Source organism: Cervus elaphus, chromosome 28 (genome assembly GCF_910594005.1).
Source record: "Cervus elaphus chromosome 28, mCerEla1.1, whole genome shotgun sequence".
Taxonomy (NCBI): Eukaryota; Metazoa; Chordata; class Mammalia; order Artiodactyla; family Cervidae; genus Cervus; species Cervus elaphus.
In genome coordinates, this window is record NC_057842.1 from 44,526,598 (window position 1) to 44,548,072 (window position 21,475).

General features: G+C 38.4%; 2 protein-coding genes across 8 annotated transcripts in view; both read left to right on the forward strand.

The window, feature by feature from the left end:
- Positions 1-21,475, forward strand: part of PDSS2 (decaprenyl diphosphate synthase subunit 2) — a 273,201-nt gene that overhangs the window by 32,318 nt on the left and 219,408 nt on the right. The gene's annotated exons all lie outside the window — the stretch shown is intronic.
- On the forward strand, positions 2,252-3,734 carry LOC122685195 (ras-related protein Rab-28-like). The gene has a single exon (XM_043889774.1). It carries the CDS (start codon positions 2,458-2,460, stop codon positions 3,121-3,123), a length of 666 nt encoding a protein of 221 aa, XP_043745709.1. The 5' UTR covers positions 2,252-2,457; the 3' UTR covers positions 3,124-3,734.

Genomic DNA, 21,475 nt, shown 5'->3' on the forward strand with positions numbered 1-21,475 from the left:
ATTATAGTGAGCTATCTTAGTCCATGATAAACAGACAGAATGCACTTTAATTACATTCTAATTTATTATCTGGTGAAAGTACCTTGCTAACAAATCAACCCGGATATGACTTATTGGATAGCCTTTGCACTTAGAGGGATAATCAGTCTGTAATCATAAACAACATGAACCGTTCATCTTCTAGATTGCTATTATATTTATTACCGTCAAATGCCTATGCCCAGTTTCTTTCCTGTTTGTTTCCCGTATCATGGCTCATGTACCCCCACTCAGCCTGCTGTAAGTTGGTGGAATCCTGTGCTTACAAATTCTTTTTCTTGAAATAAGGTTTAGGCACATGCCTGGGAGGGAACTGTGTCACTTTACTATAGGGATAGAATGCATTCCCCCCAGTAACAGTAAATAGAATAAACTGTCACCATAATATACTAATATGTGATTTATTCCTTGCTGCCCTGGTAAAAACTAGCAGTTCTAATTCTACAAAGAAATAAAAACTGTGTCCCTTAGAATAGTCATCGCATCCTTTAATATCCTCTATTCCTGCCCACTAGTTTCAAAAAAGAGATATACAGATTAAACTGAAACAGCTCCTGTTTCTTTCAAGACAGCCTTATGTAGGAAATTGGTATTAGACAGTAGATTTTACCAAGTGAATGCATTTCTCTGATGCAGTACCTTCTTAAATTCTACCACTTAAGGCTGATGGCAGGATGAACAGCCAATGACACTAGTTCCCAGAATAATTTAGAAGTTTATTATTAGTTCCACAGAATAATTGAGAAGCATTACATTTCCTTAGTTGACCCAAATATATTTGAATACCACCATGTTAGGGTGAACGTTGGAGTGGACTAGAGTGTGGGGGTACAATACAGTGTAGAACAATCTGAAGAAAATTATAATCAGCCTCCTTGATGTAGTTCCAATAGAGAGTAGTTAATTGCCTTTTTAAATTTCAGATACCCTTTTTTCCTTCTTTTCTACTTCTGCCTTAATGATTTTAGTTGAATCTATTGATCCTGTTTGGTATCTTTAGCATCCAAAGAAAATAATAATCCTTATTTGAGAGTATCCTCTTTTAATGAACAAGGATCTTATACCTAGAAGAGATCTCATCAGTGCTTTTTGGTATAACACAGTTAATGTGCCTATATCATGGAGCTGGTATATGGTGAGGGGATCTGGAACTCCTGCATGTTAGTGCTGTGATCTTTTTGTTTCCATTCTTGGTCCAAATTTGTGTCGTAGGAAGCATTATTATGAACAAAGCTAGTGGAGGTGATGGAATTCCAGCCAAGCTATTTAAAATCCTTAAAGATAATGCTGTTAAAGTGCTGTATTTGTTATGCCAGCAAATTTGGAAAGCTCAGCAGTGGCCACAGGACTGGAAAAGGTCAGTTTTCATTCCAATCTCAAAGAAGGGTAAGGCCAAAGAAGGTTCAAACTGCTGCACAATTGTGTTCACTTCATATGCTAGCAAGGTAGTGCTTAAGATCCTTTAAGCTAGGCTTCAACAGTATGTGAACCCAGAACTTCCAGGTGTACAAACTGGATTTAGAAAAGGCAGAGGAACCAGAGATCAAATTGCCAACATCCGTTGGATCATAGAAAAAACAAGGAAATTCCAGAAAAACATCTACTTTTGTTTCATTGACCACACTAAAGCCTTTGACTGTGTGGATCACAACAAACTGGCAAATTCTTAAAAAGATGGGAAAGCAGACCACCTTACCTGCCTCCTGAGAAATCTGTATGCAGGTTAAGAAGCAACAGTTAGAACTGGATATGGAACAATAGACTGGTTCCAAATTGGGAAAGGAGTACATCCAGGCTGTTTATCATCACCTTGCTTATTTAACTTATATGCAGGGTGAAAGTGAAAGTTACTCAGTCGTGTCCAGCTCTTTGCGACCCCATGGACTGTACAGTGCATGGAAGTCTCCAGGCTAAAATACTGGAGTGGGTAGCTGTTCTCTTCTCCAGGGGATCTTCCCAACCGAGGGATCAAACCCAGGTCTCCCACATTGCAGGCAGATTCTTTACCAGCTGAGCCACAAGGAAAGCCCTATATTCAGAGTACATCATGTGAAATACTATGCTGAATGAAGCACAAGCTGGAATCAAGATTGCCAGGAGAAATATCAACAACCTCAGATATGCAGATGACACCACCCTAATGGCAGAAAGCAAAGAGGAACTAAAGAGCCTCTTGATGAAAGTGAAAGAGGAAGGGGCGTGGCGGCGGGCAAGATGGCGTCCGGTGAGTGAGTCTCCCCGGATACCTCCAGCGGCCTCTGAGACACCAGGGCGGGGGGGTGGGGGGGAGTCCTGTCCCCGCTGCCGGCCTTCCTCCTCTCCCCCGCCCCCAGAGATCCCTCTTTCCCTTCCTCCTTCTATTTCTCGGGGGTGGGGTCGGTGGGAGGGAGGGGAGGCGGGCCTCTTTCCTGGGACACCATGTCGGACTCTGAGGAGGAGAGCCTGGACCGGCAACTGAAAAGCGTCGTGCTGGGGGACGGCACCTCCGGGAAGACCTCCTTAGCTACCTGTTTTGCTCAAGAAACTTTTGGGAAACAGTACAAACAAACTATAGGATTGGATTTCTTTTTCAGAAGAATAACATTGCCAGGAAGCTTGAATGTTACTCTTCAAGTCTGGGACATAGGAGGGCAGACAATAGGAGGCAAGATGTTGGATAAATGTATCTATGGAGCACAGGGAGTCCTCTTGGTATATGATGTTACAAATTATCAAAGCTTTGAGAATTTAGAAGATTGGTATTCTGTGGTGAAGAAAGTGAGTGAGGAGTCAGAAACTCAGCCCCTGGTTGCCTTGGTGGGCAATAAAATTGATTTGGAGCATATGGGAACAGTAAAACCTGAAAACCACTTAAGATTTTGCCTGGAAAATGGTTTTAGTAGCCACTTTGTCTCAGCAAAGACAGGAGACTCTGTCTTCCTGTGTTTTCAGAAAGTTGCTGCTGAAATCCTTGGAATCAAGTTAAACAAAGCAGAAATAGAACAGTCACAGAGAGGGGTGAAGGCAGATATTGTAAACTACAACCAGGAACCCACGTCAAGAACTGTTAACCCTACTAGAAGCTCTATGTGTGCAGTTCAGTGAGCACATTTTTCTTTTGTATTGATAGTTCTGACTGCCCTTCACCTCTGTGTGGGCCCCAGGGACCTCTAGGAACTTGTTTTATCAGTGACCATCTCTGTAGTTCAGTTAACACTTTCCACTCAACTCGCTTCATCATTGTGTGTTGCCTCAACCACAGGCAGCTCCTTGGACTGGAAAGAATTCATCTTCGGGACCACACACTTTCAATTCAGCTTGGAAAGCCCATTCTCTGGAATCAGACTGCTCCATTGAGAAAGAATAATGTTGGCTCTGTTATGGCCTCACGTCTTTTGTCTGTGATGTAAATTTTTTTTTTAAACAAATATGAAAACTATCCAGGTCTTGATCATCAGCCAGGATTTTGCTGCAGCACAGTTTCATTCTCTTACCTGAACTCATACCTGGCAAAGTACGCTTCAGAGTGCAAACATCTGAATGAGTCATATATTTTATCTACCGATACTTAAGAAAGGATTCTTTTGCTATCTCTTGTGAGTAAAAATATATAAAGCGGTATCTAACTGAAAATGCTTGAAATAAAGCTGTAATAGAAAAAGTGAAAGAGGAGAGTGAAAAAGCTTACTTAAAACTCAACATTCAAAAAACTAAGATCGTGGCATCCAGTCCCATCATTTCATGGCAAATGGATGGTGAAACATTGGAAACAGTGGCAGGCTTTATTTTCTTGGTCTCCAAAATCATTGTGGATGGTGACTGCAGCCATGAAATTAAAAGACACTTGCTCCCTGGAAGAAAAGTTATGACAAACCTAGACAACATATTAAAAAGTAGAGACATCACTTTGCTGACAAAGGTCCATATAGTCAAAGCTATGGTTTTTCCAGTAGTCATGTATGGAAGTGAGATTTGGACTATAAAGAAGACTGAATGCTTTCGAACTGTGGTGCTGGAAAAGACTCTTGAGAGCCCCTGGGACTGCAAGGAGATCAAACCAGTCAATCCTAAAGGAAATCAACCTTGAATATTCACTGGAAGGACTGATGCTGAAGCTGATACTCCAATCCTTTGGCCACCTGATGCAAAGAGCTGACTCATTTGAAAGACCCTGATGCTGGGAAAGATTGAGGGCAGGAGGAGAAGGGGTGACAGGATGAGGTAGTTGAATGGCATCTTTAACTCAGTGGGTATGAGTCTGAGCAAACAACAGGAGATAGTGAAGGTCAGGGAAGCCTGGCGTGTTCAGTCTATGAGGTTGCAGAGTCGGACACGATTGAGCGACTAAACAAAAACAACAGTGTTCATGGGATTCTCAAGGCAAGAATACTGAAGTTGTTTGCCATGCCCTCCTCCACTGTCTGAATATTGGGAAAGAATTAAGAATAGTTCTTACCCTAACTTTCCTGCCAGTATCCTTACTTTCCTACCAGGGAAGTCTGTATGCTTCTATTAGGACTAACCAAAAGAGAAAGCACAATTGGGATTTAGGGATGAAGTTGAGGGAGGGAGAGAGTGGAATCTTGAAAAGATGCAGAAGCAAGTATTTCTGAGTAGTTGGGGCTTGTTCGTTGCGTCTTATTTAAGGAGTCACCTATTTTATCTGAATCTTCAGCTGTGCTTAAGAATGTTAGCAGGGCCTAACTCCAAGCCAAATCGCCCTGTAAAGTTATAGCTTAGTTTGGTTTGGAGAAAATTTGCTTCCTGTTTGCCATCCCCTTTGCTCTACAGCTGTTACTTTCTACTCTGTTTCCTGATACTTCTTTCTGTTGGCAGTGTTTTCTGGACCCATGCATTCTGTGCATGAGTTATTCCACAGCCCTCTTGTAAGACTGTGTTTGAACTCCATTTTAGGAATAATTACGTAGAGTTATATTTCAAATTTAGTGCATTTTGACTTCAGGAAGACCCTTTTAGGATCAAATTAGAACAAAATTGTTATATTTGGCCATAATGGAATAGAAGTCCCACTGTGGCTTCCAGCCTTCTAAGTCTCCCCAAAATAGACTTTAGTAAGATGACTAAAGACTTCTGTATCAGTTAATCTAATGAATTTATTTAAAAATGTTTCTGTCCTAATTGTTGACAAGTTTTTTTTCTTGAAAAACATTCTTTACTTGATTTTATTCTTTCTACCACTTCTCCCCCCCCCCCCCTGGCCGGCTTTTCCGGGTGATTAAATGTTACTATTCCCTCTTAACCACCCTATTCTCTCTCCAGTTTATCCCTTCTGTATACTTCAGTTACTACAAACTGCATTAGTCTAATCCATCCACCTGGCCTCCTTCCAATCTACTCCCCATATTCCTGAAAAACTCAAAAGTAGATGTCAGCATAAACATACCATGTTCTCAAATAGGAGATTTGAACATCATAAAGCACTGATTCTCCCGTGTGTATGTGTTAGTCACTCAGTCGTATCTGACTCTTTGCCAACCCCATGGATTCTGGCTGGTGGAATTCTCTAAGCAAGAATACTGGAATGGGTTACCATTTCCTCCTCCGGGGGATCTCCCTGACCCAGGGATTGAACCCTGGTCCCCTGCATTGCAGGCAGATTCTTTTCCATCTGAGCCACCAGGGAAGCCGATTCTCCCATGCTAATTTACAAATTAAAGTGGTTTCAATGAAAATACTTGAAACACTAATCATAAAGTGCATACTGAACGCTGAATAACATTGAAGAAGAAGAGCAATGAAAAGGGGATTAGCCCTTCTAGATATTAGGACATACTATGAAGTTTCAGTTAGAGCAATGTAATACTGGTGCATGAATTGACAGACTAATAGAGCAGAATTGAAAATTCAGGAATAAATTAGAAAATACAGTAACTTAGGATATGGTAAAAGCAGTATCTTACTTGAGTGGGAGTAAGGGTGAACTCTAATAACTGGTAGTGGTATAACTGTGTAGCCATCTGGAAAGAGAATGTGTTAGGTCAATACTTGACATTATATATTTGGATAAACTCCAGATTGGTCAGAGATTTAAACATAAAATGTGAAATGATGGGAGAATTTAATTAAAACTTTAGAGTTATAAAACTTTTCTAAAATTATGACTCAAAATCCTAAACTCAAAGTGTTGATTTATTTGCCTTTAAAAAAATCCACATGACCAAAGTCCATGAGTAAAGTCAGAAGAGAAATGCAAGATTCATGTCAACCCCTATTAAAATTCCAATGACAGTTTTCATGGAAATAGAATAAACAATCCTAAAGTTCATATGGAACCTTAAAAGACCCCCACATAGTCAAGCAATCTTGAGAAAGAATAACCAGTCTGGGGCTATCACTTCTTGATTTCTAAACTAAATTACAAAGCTGTAGTAATCAACACACCATGGCACTGACCTAAAAACAAGCACATAAATGAATGGAACAAAGTAAAGACCCTAGAAATAAAACCATATATACAGGGTCAATTAACTTATAATAGAGGAGCCAAGAATATACAATGGGGGAAGATGCCAAGAATATACAATGGGATTAAAGTTTCTTTTATAAATGAGGTTGGGAAAGATGGATGGCTGCATACAGAACAGTGAAACGTGGACCATTATCTTAACATACACAAAATATCAACTCAGAATGGATTAAAGACTTGAATATAAAATCTGAAACCATAAAATTCCTAGAAGAAAATAGGGGATAAATTCCTTGGCATAGGTCTTGGCAATGATTATTATTATTTTTTGACACCAAAAACAGGCAAAACAAACAAACAAACAAAAAAACACAAGTGAGACTACATCAAACTAAAAAGCTTCTGAACAGCAAAGGAGGTCATCAACAAAATGAAAAGGCAACCTACTAAATAGAAGAAAATATTTGCAAAATATATATTTGATAAGAAATTAATATCTAAAATATGTTTAGAACACCTACAACTCAATGGAAAAAACAACCCAATTAAAAAGTAGGCAAAGGATCTGATAGACATTTCCAAAGAAGATATGCCAGTGGCCAACAGGTACATGAAAAAGTATTTACCATTACTAACCATCAGAGAAAAGCAAGTCAAAATAACAATAAAACATCATCTCATACCTATTAGAATGTCTTGTATCAAAAAGATAAGACATGCGTGTTGGTGAGAATATTGGTGAGACTTTTGCACTGTTGGTGGGGATGTAAACTGGTGCAGCCACTATGGAAAACCGTATGGAGAGTACTCAAAGAAATTGAAAATAGAATACCATATTACCCACCAATTTCACTTCCAAGTATTTCTCTAAAGGGAATAAAATCACTATGTCAAAAAAAAAAAAAAAATCTGCAGCCCCCTGTTCATTGCAGCTATCTTTACAATAGCCAAGATATGGGAACAATCTGTGTTCATTCATCAGCAGATGAATGGATACAGAAAGTCTGGTACACATACACACAGACACTGAAATATTCAGCCATAAAGAAGAAGGAAGTCTTGCCTTTGTGTATGAATCTTGAGGGCATTTGCTTAGTGAAATAAATCAGAGAAAGGCACATACTGTATGTTCTCAGACAGTGAGAGACAAATGTGTAATATCACTTGTGTGTGGAATATAAACGAAGAAGGACTTACAGATTACAGAGACTAGATTGGTGGTTGTGAGAGGTGATAGTAGTTTAGTCGCTAAGTTGTGTCCAACTTTTGCGACCCCGTGGACTATAGCCCTCGAGGCTCCTCTGTCTGTGGGATTCTCCAGGCAAGAATACTGGAGTGGGTTGCCATTTCCTTCTCCCGGGGATCTTCCCAACCCAGGAATCGAACCTGCGTCTCCTGCATTGCAGGCAGATTCTTTACCAACTGAGCTATGAGGGAAGCCGCCTTGTAGCTTGTGAGAGGTGGGAGGTGGGCAGAATACTTGAAGGTGATCAAAAGGTACAGACTTCTAGTTATAAGATAAATAAGTCCTGGGGATTAACATATAGCATGATGAGTTAACAATCTGTATTGTGTATTTTATTGTGTATTGTGTGTAAGCTGTATTGTGTATTTTAAAGTTGCTAAGAGAGTAGATATTTTTCTTTTCTGTAGATATTTTTTTCTTTTATTTAAAAATGCATAAAGATACCCACAAATTGAATCATGCTCTCTGCCTCTTTTTCTAATAACTTTAGTGGTTTCTGTTCCTCTGAAGATGGAGACTTGTAAGTAGCAGGGCCCTGGGTGGCGCCTTTCTTCTGCCCTAACCACACAGCATGCTTTCCCTTGGTCTTTTTGCTTTGGCTACATTGGCCTTTATACTCTACCTCAAACTCATTGTGTTTCCTTCCACCACAGAGCGTTTTCTCATGCTCTTACCCCTGCCAGGAGACCTTGCCTAGATGAAACATATTTAGCCTTTGATCTCAACAGTACGTTAACTTCCACGGAGATGCCTTCTTGGATAAGATTAGATTTGCCTTTTCCATGAATTAGTGGTGCGTTACCAACTCCTTTTAACTCTGGTGATAAATGGAGTTGTACATTCCTTGTTGGCATTGTTTAATGTCTGTCTCTCCCATTAGAAAAGAAGCCTCATGACGGTAGGGACTATGTTTACTTTGATCAGAGATGAAAAAAAGGAACCTATTTCATATTATTGTGAGGATTAAATGATTCATGCGATATGCTTAGCATGGTACCTAGCATAGAAGCATGTAATGCTACTGGATCCTACTATGTATTTTGTTTTTAGTAGAAGGAAATGGTACAATTTGTGGATAAATTAACTGGATAAAGTTTAAGGAAGAATTCTGACTCATCTTGGCCAGAGAAGGGATTACCTTTGGAAGGTAGTAGCTAGTCTTATTTGTAAAGTAACTAGCCTCCAATTAAAATAAATTAATTAAAAAATAAAAACAAAAACAAACAAGAAATTAGCTTTTATTTCTCCACTATTCTTGGCTCCTGTATCTGTCAAACTGCAAGAAAGCAGCTTTTTTCCCCAAAGTATTTTCCCCCTTTCCAGTTGCATTTCTCCCTTCCTTTATCTTTCTCAAGTAGGAGGTAGTTTCAAAAAAAAAATTCACAAAACAGAATTTTTCACATGAAATCTGGGAAGTTGCACATACACTTGCAGTTCTGTATTTGTCATATCAACCACAGTTGTAAAAATCAGGTAGAATTCAAGATAGTGGGATCAAAAATGATACAGCAGATATTTCATGTTGTGCCATAGGGGACAGGTTTATTGTAAATCACTGGGATCATATTTCCTATTGTGTAATTTATAGTGGCTTTAAAGAGTTTTAAAACTTTTATTCTAGCTGCTTAATATTTTCTTCCAGTGTTCTCCACTTAGCATAGCCCTCATCTCAGTTCCTGACATTGTGAAAGTTGAATGATTATTTGAAGTGCCAGGTTTTTACTTTTCATGTATTAAGTATGTAAATTTTCTTTTTGGTTCACTTCTTTGGTTTCTTTATGTTCCTTGAATGTTGCTTGCTGCCTTGCTTCCAGGGAATTGAAGTCCTTATGCAAAATGAGATATGGCATAACTAGAAAGTATTGTTTCCTGCCATTTTCCTTCATGGTTTGGAGAAGGATATGCTTGGAGCAAAAAGCACAGATTTGGGGTCTGTAGGCTACTTGGGGTCCTCAGATCTGTTTGGCTTAGCTTTAAGAGTAAGTTGAAAAATCTGAATTTGCAGCCTCTTTTAAAAGTTCAGAAAGTATGGGAAAAGTGGGCTAGCATTACCACTTGGCAGCAATTGACAGTGCTCTGTAAGTATGAGAGAAACACTCCAGGCTGCTGTAGCTTTCTTCATCTTCTTGCTTCTCCCCAAATTCATGCCCATGCTTCATTAATTTACATTTCTTGCCTGGCTTCTGGCTTCTTTAAGCTTTTGAGATGTGACCCCAGGCACAGTGAGGTAGGACACTGTTCAGTTAAGAGCAAGAGAGGCTAAAATCAATGGTTTGCTGAGCTGGTTCAGTTATATAGTCTCAGAGGTCTTCCATCCCTGTGGCATCCTGATTAAGGGAGTTCTTGGTCCCTCCCCTGGTAAATGAGATTTTTTAAAAAATGACAATGGATGTCTTGTAGAAATAAGTTTAGGATGATTAAATAACCATTGAATAAGAGCAGTCAGGATTGGTTTTACTGCCAGGACTGTTTTCTGGAGCTGCCTATAATTCCTATTTATTTGTCAAAATATGTACCTGTTGATGAAAATGTTTGAGTTTACTGTTTTTTTCAAGAAATGTTTTTAGGGGAAATAACTCTTAACTAACAAGGTGATAAGTTAGTGAGTAGCCTAGAAAACCAAAAATGCCTCATACCTCCAAAATTCTAATTTTTTCTTCCATTTTTTTCCATTGTGGTAAAATATATATAACATAAAATTTACTATTTTAACCATTTTAATGCATATACTTCACTGATGCTAAGTATAATCACATTGGTGTACAGTCATCACGACTATCCACTTCTAGAATTTTTTCATAATTCCAACAGAAACTCTGTACTTATTAAACAATAACTCTTCACTCCCATTCTCTTCATGTCTGGTAAACTCTACTCCCCTTTCTGTCTCTATGAATTTGTCCATTCTGAGTACCTTGTATAAGTGGAATTATACAATATTTGTCTTTTTCTGTCTGTCTTACTTCACTGAGCAGTTTTCAAGGTTCATCCATGTTGTAGCATGTATCAATTTGTTTTTTTATAAATGAGTAGTAATATTCTGTAGAAATAAGTTTATGGATATACCAAATAAGTTTATGGATATACCAAATTTTGTTTATTCATTTATCTATTGATGGATCAAAACTCTAATCTTTTGACTGCACTGCACCTTCCTTAGTGGCTAAGTTGTAGGGTAGATTATTTTTCTTCTTTATCCTCACTGGCTTCTTGGGTTTCTTTCTCTCAAATTGCCCCAGGAAGCTTGCACTTCAGCATGACTTTTGGTCATTGTGACCCCAAAGCAATTGTGCTCCCTTTGGCCATTAGTGAAGGTGTATTATGTATATTCTGACCTTATCCTAACCCACTGTTTTGCTTAATTCTAGGAATATAGTAATTTCTGACTTGGTTCTATATGACTGTGGATTCTTTTCCTGTGAATTATACCTTCTTCCTGCAATTCCTTAGATATCTAGAAGGCTTAGCTTTCTGGTCTCAATTGTGTACAATCACTAACTAACTGTGTGAGTTTAAGCTACATTATTCTTAATTATGAAATGAAGGGTTTTAGAGCAGATATTTCATATTTCTTCTCAATGATACGTTGTCATTCAAAACATGCTAGTTGCTTTCAGCCTGGTGGTAAAAGTAAAAATTGATGGAAATCCATTTAGGTGTCTGGGAATTAAGTAAGATTATATATCAGAAAGTACTTGGTAAGGGTGGTTTTACCATAATTAAGACTGACTGTAAAAAGAAAGTGCTTGGTAAAAGGTGGCTTTCCCATGATTAAGCCTGTAAAAAGAATCCCATGCAAAGCTGTTAGAAAAGCTTAAGAATTAAGTAAGAAACATAATTTCCTTATTGCATAGATAGGTGGGGCTGTCTAGTATGTCAGAAGGGAATGAGTTTAAGAATAGTTAACTGAGTCTAAAGGCAGGAAGACAACAGTATCTTTTTTGAACATTTTGAAGAACCAACTGATAATGCCTGTTTTGCACAACTGGGCTTCCCCAGTGGCTCAGTGGTAAAGAATTCACCTGCAGTGCAGGAGCCACAGGAGACGTGGGTTCGATCCCTGGGTCCGGAAAATCCCCTGGAGAAGGAAATGGCAACCCGCTCCAGTATTGCCTGGAAAATCCCATAGACAGAGGAGCCTGGTGGGCTAAAGTCCAGGGGTCGCAAAGAGTGAGACATAACGACTAAACAACAGCAGCAGGTGGATTAAAACGCCTGAGTAGTATGCAGTGAGTAGCGGCAGGCTATAGATGTTACACAGAAATTGGATAAATTCTAAAAATCTTATTTTGAAAATACTCATCTCACATGCTAGTAAAGTAATGCTTAAAATTCCCCAAGCCAGGCTTCAGCAATATGTGAACTGTGAACTTCCAGATGTTCAAGCTGGCTTTAGAAAAGGCAGAGGAACCAAAGATCAAATTGCTAACATCCACTGGATCATCGAAAAAGCAAGAGAGTTCCAGAAAGACATCTATTTCTGCTTTATTGACTATGCCAAAGCCTTTGGCTTTGTGGATCACAATAAACTGTGGAAAATTCTGAAAGAGATGGGAATACCAGAGCACCTGACCTACCTCTTGAGAAACCTATATGCAGGTCAGGAAGCAACAGTTAGAACTGGACATGGAACAACAAACTGGTTCCAAATAGGAAAAGGAGTACATCAAGGCTATATTTTGTCACCCTGCTTATTTAACTTATATGCAGAGTACATCATGAGAAACGCTGAGCTGGAGGAAGCACAAGCAGGAATCAAGACTGCCAGGAGGAATATCAATAATCTCAGATATGCAAATGACACCACCCTTATGGCAGAAAGTGAAGAAGAACTAAAGAGCTCCTCCTGATGAAAGTGAAAGAGAAGAGTGAAAAAGTTGGCTTAAAGCTCAACATTCAGAAAACTAAGATCATGACATCCGGTCCCATCACCTCATGGCAAATAGATGGGGAAACAGTGGAAACAGTGGCTGACTTTATTTTTCTGGGCTCCAAAATCACTGCAGATGGTGACTGCAGCCATGAAATTAAAAGACACTTACTCCTTGGAAGGAAAGTTACGACCAACCTAGACAGCGTATTAAAAAGCAGAGACATTACTTTGTCAACAAAGGTCTGGTCAAGGCTGTGGTTTTTCCAGTGGTCATGTATGGATGTGAGAGTTGGACTGTGAAGAAAGCTGAGTGCCGGAAAATTGATGCTTTTGAACTGTGGTGTTGGAGAAGACTCTTGAGAGTCCCTTGGACTGCAAGGAGATCCAACAGTCCATCCTAAAGGAGATCAGTCCTGGGTGTTCATTGGAAGGACTGATGTTGAAACTGAAACTCCAATACTTTGGCCACCTGATGCAAAGAGCTGACTCATTGGAAAAGACCCTGATGCTGGGAAAGATTGAGGGCAGGAGGAGAAGGGGACGACAGAGGATGAGATGGTCGGATGGCATCACCAACTCAATGGACATGATTTTGGGTAAACTCCAGGAGTTGGTGATGGACAGGGAGACCTGGCGTGCTGCAGTTCATGGGGTCGCAAAGAGTCGGGCACCTCTGAGTGACTGAACTGAACTGATAGAGCTATGGAAGCAAAGAGAAGAGGTAAACTTAAATTCTAGAGATCCCTTCTCATGTGAGCTGAAATAGCTAGCTGTTCCTGAGAGCGATTGCTAAGTATGGACTTGTTTTTAGGATTAGTTTTGAGCCAGGCAGAGGGAATCAGAGGGGAAAAGAGAAATCAGAAGAACTTGTAACAGTTGTGTGGGCTAGTTTGACAGATGGAAATTGGGGTAATCCCAAAACGTATAGCCTTTTTTTTCCTTCACTGGACACTTGGGCTTCCCAGGTCGCACTAGAGGTAAAGAACCTACCTGCCAATGCAGAAGAGGTAGGAGACATGGGTTCGATCCCTGGGTCAGGAAGATCCTCTGGAGGAGGGCATAGCAACCCACTTCAGTATCCTTGCCTGGAGAATCCCATGGACAGAGGAGCCTGGCAAGCTGCCGTCCCTAGTGTCACAGAGTCAGATACAACTGAAGTGACTTAGGACAGACACTTGGTAAGTGATGGGTAGTGTCAGAGGCTGGAGTTAGCCTGGTATAACTGAGCAAAATCTCTTGCAGTTTCACAGTACTTAGACTTGCTAGGTTCTCAAATTTCTTGATTTCAAGACCCCTGTTCAATGCTGAAAATTACTGAAGACAGCAAGGAGATTTTGCTTCACTGGATTGTATTTGTTGATATTCACTGTATCAGAAATTCAGAAATTAAAAAATAAGAGAAATTTAAAATATTTACTAATATAAAAATAATAATAAACTCATTGAATGTCAATATAAATAATACTAGAAAGAATTAATTGTTTCATATTTTTGTAAATCTTTGGCTTAATAGCAGACAATGGAATATTCATATCTGCTTCTGCCTTCAGTTTGTTGGAAAGTGTTGTTTTGGTTGAAGTAAATGAAGAAAATCTAGTCTTACACTGTTACATAGCTGGAAAAAGCGGAGAAGGCAATGGCATCCCACTCCAGTACTCTTGCCTGGAAAATCCCATGGATGGAGAGCCTGGTAGGCTGCGGTCCGTGGGGTCGCTAAGAGTCGGACACAACTGAGCGACTTCACTTTCACTTTTCACTTTCATGCATTGGAGAAGGAAATGGCAACCCACTCCAGTGTTCTTGCCTGGAGAATCCCAGGAACGGGGGAGCCTAGTGGGCTGCCATCTATGGGATCGCACAGAGTCGGATATGACTGAAGCAACTTAGCAGCAGCAGCAGCAGCTGGAAAAAGAAGGAGTAATTTAATCATTTTTTCAGGTAGTTGAATATTCTTCTTTGATCTTATGGCAGAACTTGACAGGTAGTTGTTTCTTAAAGGTTAGTTGCAGTGTGGAATCTGAAATCATTTCAATGAACTTTTGTATATTATTACATTAAAATCTATTGTACTGTCTTTTATTTTGAATGAATATTTTACTCACCCATAATTTTGTACCATGCATTGGTCATTTGGAAACATTGGTTCACTCAGGTGTGCAAATCATTAGTATACAACATTAAAACTCCACACATGTGTTAGTATCACCACTGATCTTATCTGAAAAGTAGTAAGGAGTAAGAATTGGAAAGTTGCCAAGGTTATGGTCGCTGATATGTTTTCTGCAATTCTAATTTTTGCCTGAAGTTTCTAATTTTATTGTTGGCAACAAATGCTGATATTTTTCTCTTTTGAAGTAATAGGCTCACTGCATTCATTTTTGTTAATGTAGTCTCTACAACTGTTTTATATATAGTGTTTGATATACAGTCAAATACTGTGAGAAAGGGCTTTTGTTTCTCACCATGAGAGTACAGGATCTAGAATTGCTGCTCTATATAAACAACTGGAAAACTGGACAGATACTTGAAACAATTGTCCTCACATACTGGACAACTGGTAGTCTTAACATTCTGATTCCTAAAGGAATCAGAAGAGGTGAGCTCTGCAGTTGCTGTGGCTCTTTGCCTGGAGTCAGTTTCCAGACTGCGGTACAGGCGGGCAATCCCAAATAGAACCCTATGGTGTTGCTAACTGGTGTGAGACACAATCTTCAGACTTTGGGGAAGCCATGGTGGCTGGAATTTAAGGGTAATAACCATAGTGGAAGGAGTTATATAGATAAAGAGCTCTAGAAATCCGTATAGGAGTCCCACACTTCTGCACATTGGCTATGGTGAAATGCCATGATGTTGGGAAAGAACTGCTTCTAGGGAAGAAGTTATTAAGAGCTGTCAACTGAACACTTCCCAGTGCTGATACAGAATTAGAAGTCATTTGTGTTCCCATCACCAGAGTAAAAAGACCTCTCTGAATACATGGGAAATTCAGGGAAGACTTCAGGAGGGTCACCCACTTTGTAGTAGGACTAAATTCTAGAATGAAGACTATTCTACACCCATCCTGAACATAAGCCCCATGTGGATCAAATTGGTTTAGATGTAATTTAACTGCCCATTAGAACAAAGTCCAATCCTCTTTTAATAGAATCTAATACTCAAGAATACAAATCAGCAATATTTAGCATACAGTAAAAACATTATAGACGTGTCAAAAATTGAGAAAATATAACTTACAACCAAATGAACAGATTGAGTAAAGGCAGAAATGATGGAACTAACAGACAAGAATGTTGAAACAGCTAAAATAAATATGCTTACTTTAAAACAATGGTCTAATCTTCTACCTGAAGAAGTCTGTTAGAAAAGAAGAGCAAAGTAAACCCAAAGTAAGCAGAAGGAATGTAAAAATAAAGATAAGAGCAGAAATCAGAGATAAAGAAAATAGATAATAGAGGAAAAATATTAAAGCCAAATGCTGTTTTTTGTTTGTTTTTTTTCTTTTTAAAAGATCAACAGCCTCAGCAGTATCAGAAATGATATTGAGAAGAAGAGTAGGTGGAGACACGGGCAGTCCCCAGTTGGACATAAAGACAGGGTATTGAGTTATGGGGCAGCAAGAGAAGAGCCAAAACAAAGGCTAAGCTTCAAAAAGAGGAATGCCAAGTTTTCTTAGTGGAACCATTCTGAAATCAATTCCATAGTATACCTATAACTTCTGACACTAGAGTGAGGTGAGGAGAAAGTGAAGGGAGGCCAGGATGGAAGTCAGGGGGAGCCATCAAGTCATCTATTGATATCTATGTAAGTGGGAGTGAAAGGAAAGGTGGGTGGGAATAGGGATAACTGATCGCTTAGAAGAGAGTATGTTTTGTTTGCACTGTATTAAAAATTCAGATGCTGTGAAAGCTTTAGATATGGTCATTTTTCACTCTCAGATTTAACCTAGTGAATCAAGCCCAAGTTAAAATTGTATTTAGTAAGAAAGTGCCTGAACTTTTTTCTGTTGAGGATTTTCAAGATGAACATGGAAGTAAAAATCAAGAGAAATATGCAACGACTTGTGCAGTTCCCTGTCTTCACCCCTCTATCCCTGCCTTTATTTATTTATTTATTTTTTATTTTTTTTATCCCTGCCTTTAAATGTGATTTTCAACACTTAAATATTTTACTGGGTTTTTTTTTCCTTTGGTTTTGTTTTGTTGTTTACTATTACTTTTTACTGCTGCAGGTAGTAGGTGACCATTTATGTACTATAGGCTAGGTAGAAATAGAGAAAAGTTCTATTAGATACATTTCAGGTGAAGGAAAATCATTGGGCTGAATTTTCAAATTATTTTTAATAAGGGTAGAGTCTAGGGTTAATATTGATTTAAAAATTCAATCTTTTTAGCTGAGTTATCCTTTTTTTTTAAAGAAACTTACTTGAAAAGTGACTAAATTGCTTTTAATAAATTAATTATTAATGTGCCTGACAAAAGAGGAGTGTCTAGATTCTTTTTCACCAGATGTTAAATCTGGGTGTGTTAGGTTGTAGAATGGTTTTTACTGCCTGTCGTTTTTGTACTTGTTTGAATTGTTTGAATTTTAAAATAATGAGCATGTATCTTTTCTCTCCCCAAACAAATAGAGCTGTTAAAAAAAAAAATTTGCCTAGCACATAAGGAACGTAAATATTTATTGACTAAATGAATAAATAAAATGGATTCTATGGGAAAATTAAGGGTAATATTTATTGTGTTACTATTAGGTTCAGTTATAATGCACGTTGGTATTTTGGACATACTGGAAAGTAATTTTTTCTATAATTCTAGTTTGTTATGCACCTCCCCGGAGAAGGCAATGGCACCCCACTCCAGTACTCTTGCCTGGAAAACCCCATGGATGGAGGAGCCTGGCAGGCCGCAGTCCATGGGGTCGCTAAGAGTCAGACACGGCTGAGCGACTTCACTTTCACTTTTCACTTTCATACATTGGAGAAGGAAATAGCAACCCACTCCAGTGTTCTTGCCTGGAGAATCCCAGGGACGGGGGAGCCTGGTGGGCTGCCGTCTGTGGGGTCGCATAAGAGTCGGACACGACTGAAGCGACTTAGCAGTAGTGGCAGCATGCATCACCCCCTCCCCCATGAAGTATGTGGGTTTATGCCATTCTAGTGTACTTAGAAATACCTGTAACTCCCTTAAACACCTACCCTCTTCATACAGCTATTGAAGGGAGAAGAGCATCAAGAAAAATGTTTGCTTTCAAATGATTTCTATACTCTCTCTGTAATTTATTCCCACCCCCCCACCCCCCAAATAGAAGGTATTTCTGCCAACAAGAGCTGTCTAAGGAGAATGTTAATCTTACTTCAGCAGACAGAGTTGTTTTAATACAAAAAGTTAATTAAAACATGCAGCCTGTTTGCTACCAGCCGAGGAGAGAAGATGGCTTGTCAGTTTTCAGTATCTTCTTTTACTCCTGTTTATCCTTGTAAGTCATCTTTTTGAACTCTACCAATTTGTTTGTTCCTTATCTCTCTTGAGATACAGTAGTGTTGTGGACTCCTCAGTTCGTCACTGATCTTGTGAGTAATGGGATTTCTTTTCCAGTTGCCATGTTGTTCTTATCTCTTCTGCTAGAATAAAATACTTAAGCCCTAAATGTAAAACCTGCACAGAAAGGAAGTCCTAAATTTCATTACAAATTATCTTTTCTTCTGTACCCCACCCCCAAATCAGTTCAGGGTGCCTTTTTTAAAAGCATTTAAAAAATGTATATTTATAGCTAGAAATTATAAAAGCAAGTCTAAAAAAATTTTTTTTAGCCGTGATGGAATCCAGTTAGATATTCTGTTTATCACCAGATAGCAGAAACTCAACTGTTATGCTCTAGATTTTCAACAAAGGATGTTAAAAGTGAAGGTAGACTTGGATCATACATGAGATGAGCATAATGTCCTATTTTTTTCCTGGCATACTTTTTAATTACACTGTTTATTTTGGAATAATTTTAGATTTACAGAAAAGTTGCAAATATGTTACAGAGTTTTTTATCCCTCATCTCATTTTCCCTATTGTCGTGTAATGCAACCATGGTACATTTGTCAAAACTAAGAAATCAGTAGCAGTACATTACTATTAACTAAACTCCAGACTTTATTCAGATTCTGCTAGCTTTTCCACTCATGTCTTTTTTCTGTTCTGTGATTCAGTCCAGGATACCACATTGCATTTAGATATCATGTCTCTTTGCCTCCTCTGTTCTTTCACAGTTTATCAGTCTTTATCTTTCATAATTTTAACAGTTTTGAGGAGTATTGTCAGCTGTTTTGTTTATTATCATGTCTCAGTTTGGGTTTGCTTGATGTTTTCCTCGTGTAGACTGAGTTTATGTTTTTAGGGGGAATGATACCACAGAAATAAATTGCCCTTCTCATCACATAATATTAGGGGTACATGTTGTCAATATGACTTACTATTGTTGATGTTAACCTTGAGTCATCTGGCCAAGGTGGTGTTTGCTAGGCTTCTTCACTATAAGGGTACCTCTACCCTCGATGCTCTGTTCTTCATAAGTCACTAAGTCCAGCCCATGCTCAAAGGAGGGGTAGATTAAACCTTTAGAGTATCTGCATAAATTATTTGAAATTTTGTAAGGAAGATCTGTCTTTTCTCCCTCATTTATTTCCTTAATCATTTATTGATATCAGTATGGACTTGTGCGTATTTATTTTATACTTAGAGTTGTAATTTCTTACTATGTTACTTTGCTGTTCGGGTGGTTCCAACTTTGGCAGATGGAAGCTCTTTCAGGTTGGCTCTTAAGTCCCCATCCTTTTGGGTTTTTTGAAAATTTCTTTACTTTTGGCACTGCAGGATGCTGTGGGCTCATCTTGTATTTTTTCTACCCTAGTTCTAGAATCAACCATTTCTCCAGGAAGCCCTGGTTCCATGGTTAGTGGTATTTATAAACCAATATCTGGGCAATGAATATGCTCATTGCTACTGGAATGTCACTGTTTCTAGGCCTTCTCAACAGACAGAGCAAGGAAATACATGTATATATACTAATTCTCATATATATATCTCTCTCTCACATCTTTAGTTATTTCTGTATCTTTTCATCTGTATGTATATTAAGCTAAACATCAGTTCATACTGATAACGCTAACTAATCCCATACCATAGAATTGTTTTAGCTTTCCCCTTTTGTTTATCTGAACTTTTTAGCCTGGCTTCCACCGTCTATTATCCATCTCTTTATTTCTTCAACTGTGGCATAAGTTTCAGAAACGTTAACTTCTATCACTATAAGAAACAACCTGCCAACTAGAAAACTGTTCACGTACAGTTCCTTTTTCTTCTACCCTTACTGTTTCCAATAAAAACATGATTTTCCAAAGTAATTTTAAGTCAGCTCCTTTTTTTTTTTTCTTGTACCCTTTTCAGTGAGATTATGTCTGCATTCCATCTTGAGGTCCCCAACCTCTTGGTTGATTTTTTTTTTTTTAATGTGCATATATTAAAGTTTACTTTTAGTGTTGTAAGATTCTTTGTGCTTTACCAGATACATAGTATTGGGTGTCTACCTCTCCAGAATATTCCCTCCACCCTAAAAATTCCCATGTGTCCCCTTTAGTAAACGGCTGTCCATTCCCCCAGTCCCTCACAACCACTTACTTGTTTTTCTGTACTTTTAGTTTCACTTTTTGTAGAATGTCATATGAAGAGAATTGCATAATATGTAACCTTTCAGGTCTGCTTTTTTTCACTTAGGAAGACACATTTAAGTTATATCTATCTTGTCTGAATCACTAGCTTGTTCCTTTTTATCAATGAATAGTATTACATTGTATGGATGTCTCACAGTTTGTTGTCCATTACCCTGTTAAACAGTATCTTGGTTGCTTCCAGTTTTTAGTGATTATGAATAAAGCTGTTGTAAAAACTTACATACAGATTTTTGCATGAACATGTTTTCATTTCACTTGGGAAAATAACTAGAAACGTGACTGCTGAGTTGGTTATATGGTGGATATGTGTCTAACTTGATAAGAAACTGCCAAGCTATCTGAAGTGGCTCTTAACATTTGCGTTTCTATCAGCGGTAAATGAGAGTTGCTGTTGCTCTGCATCCTTTCCTAGTGTGATTTTTAATAGTGTCCCCTTTCACTTTCAGTAGCGTCCTGTTTTGTATGATAAACTATGCAGTGTTAAGTAAGCACAATGACATATTCTGTCTTCTTGTTTTGTGACTCTCTTTGTGAGGAATTTTGGTGTCTCTGTTGAGTCTAGTATATTTTGTTGTTGTTGTTGAGAGATACAATTTTCCTCATTAGGAGCATGATTTTAAGTCTTCTAATTTCAGTAATGGTGGATTAAGGAATAAATAGGTAAAGGAAATCAGAATTAAGTAATTCAATTGGTTAAACAGTTGACATCGTATAATGATGGCAGTCTCCTTGTGAGGTTCCTCATTGTGATATCACTCTTCTAATTGTATATTCACTTTCTTTAATGACACCCACAAGCAATTCTGTGCATTTTTTTTACTTTTAGTTTTGCATTCTGACCATAATTTGGACCTTTCTAATATCTCACAGGATAGAGAAAATGAAATCATTACAGCTTATAATGTAGTTCTGTATCAGACTTAAAGGTTGAAGCCTCTAGGTTTAAATAGCAGGAACAGAAAGATATCTTTGTCTTTGTCTGTGGAACACCTGCATAGTAACTGTGGGTACTCATTATCCTTCAGATCTTTATGTCTCAGTGTTATTTTAATTTTCGTATTTATTCTTTGGATTCCAGATTAGATATTTTGGTTAACCTTTGGCATGCTGCATATTAGCTTTATCTTGAAGCCAAACAGAGCAAATAACACTTTTCTTTCTTTAAAAAATTTCTACCCTCAGATCTCTTTACTTACT

Excerpts from the sequence above, each read along its gene's own strand:
- LOC122685195 (XM_043889774.1), top strand. The coding sequence starts at position 2,458 with ATGTCGGACTCTGAGGAGGAGAGCCTGGACCGGCAACTGAAAAGCGTC.